The sequence below is a fragment of the Meleagris gallopavo genome, chromosome 1 (assembly GCF_000146605.3).
Source record: "Meleagris gallopavo isolate NT-WF06-2002-E0010 breed Aviagen turkey brand Nicholas breeding stock chromosome 1, Turkey_5.1, whole genome shotgun sequence".
In the NCBI taxonomy this organism is placed as follows: Eukaryota; Metazoa; Chordata; class Aves; order Galliformes; family Phasianidae; genus Meleagris; species Meleagris gallopavo.
This window is the reverse complement of record NC_015011.2, coordinates 52,420,206-52,427,070: the sequence shown is the minus strand read 5'-3', so window position 1 is coordinate 52,427,070 and position 6,865 is coordinate 52,420,206. Positions and strand designations below refer to the sequence as shown.

At 45.1% G+C, this 6,865-nt stretch overlaps 1 protein-coding gene across 1 annotated transcript in view; it reads left to right on the top strand.

Moving 5' to 3' along the window:
• The window catches only part of TIMP3 (TIMP metallopeptidase inhibitor 3), a 34,170-nt gene continuing 27,305 nt past the window's right edge, over positions 1–6,865 (top strand). Inside the window, exon 1 of the mRNA XM_003202351.4 lies at positions 1–351. Coding sequence (XP_003202399.1) covers positions 228–351 — 124 coding nt within the window. The 5' untranslated portion in view covers positions 1–227. The remainder of the gene's footprint in view (positions 352–6,865) is intronic.

Here is a 6,865-nt window from a genome sequence, read left to right as displayed (position 1 = left end):
AACTCGGCGCACCGGGCAGCGCGGCACAGCTCGGCTCGCTTCAGCCCCGCTCAGTCGTGCAGCGCTGCGCACTCGGGTTCGCTCCGTGCCGCCGAGCGAGGGCTGCGCTACCGAGGCCGAGAGTGAGGCGGTGTGAGAAGGGAGCGAGCGAGCTGCGAGCAGGCGAGGCTCGAGTCAGGCGAACAGAACAGCGGCTGCAGCTCGAAGCGCACCCCGGGGCAGGCAGCATGACGGCGTGGCTCGGCTTCCTCGCCGTGTTCCTGTGCAGCTGGAGCCTGCGGGACCTGGTGGCGGAGGCGTGCACTTGCGTCCCCATCCACCCGCAGGACGCGTTCTGCAACTCCGACATCGGTGAGTGGCTCCGTCCCAGGGCTGCGGGGCTGCTACCTGCCCGCTGCGGGGCGGGAGGGAGCGCCTTGCCGTGGGGCGTCCCGCACGGCTCCCTTAGCGTGGGGTGAGGGGGAGGGCGGTCGGGAGCGGCAGCGGAGAGTGCTGGGGAGACAGGGACGGGTGTTTTTGGGACGCTGTGTCTTCGTGGGGTGTTCTCATAAGTGTGTGGACGCGGATGTTTTTGGAAAGATGGAGCGCTTCGCTTGGTGCCCCTTGCTGTAGGGTTGAGCATCCCTACGGTCAGCCCTGCGCGAACGTGAGGTAGGGGACACACGAGCTGTCTCGGGACTAGAGTTTCCATTACCTCTTCGTCCAAGTTCTCTATTTTGTTTGTAGCTGAGACTGCTTAGCCAAATACGGTTGCTGTTTGCTAAGTGGCAAAAAGTACGAAACCCATCAGTGGTGTCCTCTGAGCTACAGCCGGACACGTGTCCTCCTGACAGTCCGCAAGGGCTGTCACCTCGGCAGCTGTGAGCAGAGTGTGTGCATGGAGTTTTCCTGCACCTCCATCGGTTGTTGTAGTAGTGCGGTGTATGGGGGGGCTGCTGGTTCCCACTTGTCACCAACCCCAAGCGGAGTCTGCAGGGAAATCCTCCAGGTGGCTCCTTTGGAAGTCAGAGTACAGTTCTTGCTACAAACCCTGCCAGTGACTTTGCTTTTAGCCAAACTTACTGGCTCTTCTGTGCAAAAGCTGTGGCTGTGTCTGGTTGTTCAGTTCTCGTTTCTGTAGAGTGTCTGAATGCCAGAAGAAAACATTACATGTTAAAAGTGCTGGAAAGGCTCCGTTTGCCTTAGTGATGAGAGCCTGGAAAATATTTATAGAATAGTTTTAGAGTGGGGAATCCTTCCAGGAAACTGCGGTTGAAAGTTCTGTTGAATATCCGTATTTCTGCCTCTGTTTTTCAGTTTGGGTTAACAAGCGTGCCACTCAAGTGGCAGCTGTCAGGGAGCTTGTCCTTTGTGACAGTAAGGATGGGAACCCACTGTTCCACAGCTAAAGCTGCTGATAGCATATGTCCTTCCTTTGCTGTATTTTGGGAGATCTCCTTTGGTGCTCTGCTTAGGTCATGGTATAGTAGATTAGGGGTAGTTTTTCAGTCAACTTAATTTTTAAGAAAACTGATATTAAATAAGTTTTTGTAATGAATGCACATTGATGCCAGTGTATTTTTGTCAATGTGTAATGACTAGGAGCAGAATAAACTGTATTGTTTCATACAGCAGCACTCCTCAACTTTAGGGCAGGAAGTTTTCCTGTTTGCTACTCTGGCTTCTGGTTGAGTTCAAAGTCATCTTCCTTCATCTCCCGTCTGTCTATTCTGGAGTCCTTGTGTCTCATGCCTTTGCTTTTTCACAGGTGTGTGGCATTCAGAAAGTTGATGTCAGTGGGGTCATCATGCCTTCAGACACGATGGTAATGCTGAGATGCATGTGGGAAGAGAGCAGCTCATGTTATAGGATGACTTAAATGCAAGTTTGGTTAAGACTGCAATTTGGTGTGATAGGTTGAAGCAAAATCCTTTGCTAAATTTGCCAGAACTGTTGGAAAATGCAGTGCTTCTGCAGGTTGATCTTAGTGCACGTTGTCATGTTCTTCATGGCAAAAAGCGTGTTAAAGCCTTCTGGCTGTGAAGGAGTTAACCATTTCCATGGAAACTGGTGGCAGTGTACTGGTGTAGTGTTTGGACAGACTGAACTACACGCTGGGTTATAAAACACATTGCAAGGAAGAAAGGGACTTGGCAGCAAGTTTTTATCGCTCTTGAAACTCCTGACAAAATACCGGCTCAGAAGGGAGGAGTCAATGTTGTAAGGGCTGGAGCAGAAGAGCGTTTTAAAATAGCTCCTGAAACAATACAAGGAATTAACTAGCTAGGTGGCAGCCTAGGAGAGGCTTTTCATCTTTGGAAGCCCCGAATGCTGAAGGAGATAAGAGTTTAGCACTAATACAAAGTCTTGCTGTTAGCTTTTTGAGCCTAGGCAGTGAAGTCCTACTCTCAAGTTTATTCTCTTCCCCTCTGATCTCACATCAGTAGACACTTAGATTTTGATTTTCCCATGGCTCAATTCTGATACAGCCTCCCAGCTCTGCAGTCATTAGAAGGCTTTAATCTCTGCAAAAACAGATGCTCAAATAAACCCATTGGAAAGGGCAGCCCTTCAGGATGTACGTCCTATGCATGTCAAAGTGAGCTTTTTAAAGCAAGCTCACACAACAATTCTATTTTCTTCCTCTAAAAAATAAAGAAGAGAAACCACTCCCAGACTGATTAAAAAGAGTCTTTTTTTCTCAGTCTGAATGTTTCAGAATGATGAAGAGAGCAAAAGTGAAGAGGTGTCTCATCTGACCCCTTGAGGTCAATCAATAAAAAAATTGTTTAACTCCTGGCTTTCTTTCTTTAACTGGATCAATAAGTGCCAGAACAGACAGTACAATAATTAGACAAACAGCAATCCTATGACATGCCATCTGAACTTTGCTTCCTCCCCTCCCACCCCCTGCCTTCGACCCCTTCCAGATGTGAATATTTTTCTTTTGTTTGAATTAAGAGACCTTTTGAAAGAACAGACACCAGGCATGCTTTGTTCCATTGTGACAAAGCCGTGACATTTCCAGCAGGACATAGCTGACATGAAAAGGGCTTGTTTGTCCTTTTTTTGCAGGAGCAGCAGGAACTTTTCAGCTTGGCTGCTGAACGTTGCATTCGCAGGTTTGGAAAAATGCCTCCTCCCTAGTTTTCCCCCCAACATCCCCTTCAAAAAAAGGAAAAGCATGTGAAATTGCAGGCTGGATTTTTACAAACCACCCTATGAATGATAAATAGAGTACTTTTTCCATTCCACACTTATCTCAATTTCATCTTGTGCATATACTAGAAAGAGCTATGGCAGTACTAGCTGTCTCTTAAAAGTTCAAAGGAGTTTGGAGTAACATTCTTTTCTATAGGATGTGTTGGGGGAAGAAATGTCTCAGCAAGGGTAGCTGTGATTAGTGCCCCTCTGCTTTCTAAATAGCCTCACTCTTGTTTAAGCTGGAGTTGGCAAGCTCTTGGATTCCCTTGGTGTGAAGGATGCCATTCATCCCTCCATTGTGCCATACCCCTTGAAAACCAGCTCTTTTTCTTTCATAGGTTTTCTTTACAATCATTCTACCTTTTTGTTAGAAAACTAGAAGAGAGATGCAGAACAACTTGATCATATATGAGATCTTAAAGAAATTGAGGAACTTTTTAAACTTACATGGAATTCCAATGTCCATGTTCAAGACCATGGTGAAAGATGGTGTTCTTTGTGCCTGGTTTTGTCTTCTGACAGAAAGATCACCATTGTAAACTGGTGATCCTATTGGAAAATGGGAAAGATGGAAATACAAGTTTCTTATTTACTGCTTTTTATGGTTATTTACAGTTAAAGTAAATCCTGCTCTACTTGAGCAAAGAGGTGACCTTCTGGGATGTGTAGCTAGTTCCATCTCCAAGTGCAAATATTAAGAAAAAAATTACGTGATGGAAAGCACTGTTTGGAAGATTTGGTGCAGAATATTATATAAGATTCCTTTGGTGTCTTGTTACTATTGCATGTGTTTACTCCAGATTTCATGCAGGAAGCAACTCCACCAAGACCTGAGAGTCAGATGTTCCAACCTTGAGTCTTAGAGCTCCTTGCTTTATGTAGATACCTTTTAAATTCTTATTTCTGCTGATTTCCCACCTGTTCCAGAGAACTCTACCTGACAACTGCTCCTCTAGCCTTTCTGAGAAGAAGCAGGCTGGTGTGAACACAATTATGAATGATCATCGAGTTTCAACCCCCCTGCTATGTGCAGGGTCGCCAACCACCAGACCAGGCTGTCCAGAGCCGCATCCAGCCTGGCCTTGAATGCCTCCAGGGATGGGGCATCCACAGCCTCCTTGGGCAGCCTGTTCCAGTGTGTCACCACTCTCTGTGTGAAGAACTTCCTCCTAATATCTAACCTAACCCCCCCCCGTCTCAGTTTAAAACCATTCCCCCTTGTCCTATCACTATCCACTCTTGTAAACAGCTGTTCCCCTCCCTGTTCATACACTCCCTTCAAGCACTGAAAGGCCACAATAAGGTCTCCCCGGAGCCTTCTCTTCTCCAAGCTAAACAAGTTCAGTTCCCTCAGCCTTTCCTTATAGGAGAGGTGCTCCAGCCCTCTGATCATCTTAGTGGCCTCCTCTGGACCTGGTCTAAGAGCTCCACATCCTTCCTGTACTGGGAGTCCTAGGCCTGGACATAGTACTCCAGGTGGGGCCTCACAACAGTCACAGTGGGACCAAAAATCTTCAGGAGGAGCACTTGGTGAGTCACCTTGGCCATAACTGAATGTTAAAGCTAACATGAAAACCTAATTTTTCCTTGTAACAATGTTGACTGAGGACATATTTCTTTTTCCAAACAGCTCCAGCACCATCTGGTGCTCTTACATAGCTCAACCAAGCACGCTCCCCGAGAAAAGGAGCCCATGTCGTCTGTGCAGGAGGTCTTGTCATTAAATGAAACTTCCACTGTCTGCACCGGATGGAAGTTCATAAGAGCTAATAAACTTGAGAGGACTGTGAGTTAGTAGGCAAGGCTGAGTGTGCTATGCTTGCTAGCTCTGAGCTGAACTAAGCTGAGGGCCCTATTTCAGCCCTATTACTGCCTGGGGTGCATGTGTCTGAGTTTCCTTTTAGCGATGAGTATCCTTACTCTAGACTCTAAGGGTATGTTTTCCTTTTTCACATGATGTTATTGATTGGAAATAAATGTTAGTGGTGAAAAGACAGTAGTGCAATAGATGTGAGAAGGTAATTGGGCCTTCAAGCACTAATTAGTTAAGCAAATACAGAGTTTGTTGACCTTCAAGCTCATCAAAACCTCTGAAGGACCTCTGCATGTGATATGTGGAATTTTACTGATGTAACTTTAATAGATTGATACTGCTTTTAAGCTAACTACTCCTATATAGACTTCTGAATGAGGAATTGACCAAAGCAGCTGACTGTATTGGGAGCTATTTAAGACCATCTCAACTTTTCCTTAACTTTGAGCCACTGAGCATTTACTGCCAGCAGCAGACCTGAAGGCCTGCCTTCATAATAACCCTCTACATCTGAGCATTCAAGGCACAGAGGAGGGCTGCTTGCTGCTGGGGCTTTGTTAAAACCTAGAATTCTTCTTTAAAATGGATGTCTGAAAGAGTGTATTGAAACTGCCTACCGGTGACTCTGCTACCAGTGTTATTTTGCCCTAGTGGGATAAGTGCTTCTTTAAATCTGGGGTTAAATTGGACTTGCTTTGGAATAACTTGAGAAAAGGCTATAAACTAGTGTACTAATTCCTTTGTTGATTAACACGACAGTGAGTAAACATGAAGCATGTGAATTTCAAATTTCTGCTGTTTGAACATATTAGGCAAGACCAAGGTGAGTTAGATGGATTTATACCCTCTTATACTAGTTCTAAATCTGGCCCGGTCGTCAATATGGAAAGGGAATGCTGGACCAACATCGTACTTTCAACTTACATAAAGCAGGTGCAATGCCACTGGTCTCAACAGCATTTCAGTGGCTTTTATCAGAGATGGATTTCAGTTGATGGTTTCAAGTTTCTAAGAGGAATGTTACAAACACTAGAGTGCATAAAACTATTACAATTAAAAAAAAAATAATAATCACAACAGTTAACCTCCTACTGTAACGTGAAGTAGTTCCTTTGAGTGACCAGACTGAAGATATAGTGCATTAACTGACGATGCCTAATAACATAAAAATGCAAGTAGTTTTACACAACCCTGATTATTCTATTTATTCAGTGTTTCTGCCAGCTTGAAAAGATTCTATGAGTCTTTTGGAAACAAGATAGAAATCTCTTGAGTTTCATGCTGGTAAAATAAATGTTGACTATGAATAGTCCAAATTCCTTCTCGTGTTTATACAAGACCTTTCCAGAGGGCAATTTCAGCCCTTAGAAACAGTATACAGACAATAAAACAAGTTAAATAGAGAGACATGTATGCAAAAAATACCATCAGACCTCTTCAAATGTCAGCACTGGTTTGGCTAAGATATAGAATGGCATTTTTATCTCAGGAAGGAAGGAGTTGATCTGGGGTGTCTTTCCTGGGACTGAAATCTACCAAGAACCAGGATAGAGCAGTGCTTGGGGAGGCTGTTGTCAACTCAGGGGTAGGGTCTTGGGTTCTGCTACTGGGAAAATGGCGGTCTGTGTCCATGGACTTGGGCTCTGAAAAAGTTCATCATTGTTACTGATGAGGGAGGAGGATGATTGCAGCAATAGGCTCAACTGGGAACTTGTAATGGGAAAGGTATTTCAGAGACAAAGGAGAAGACGACCCTTCAAAGAGTACTCTTAGAGTAGAGGAAAGAAGGGTTACTGGAAAAGGGAAAAGGACTGCATGGAAGTACTGCTGAAGTGAAAAAGTAGGCAATAGAGCCCCCATAAAACAATC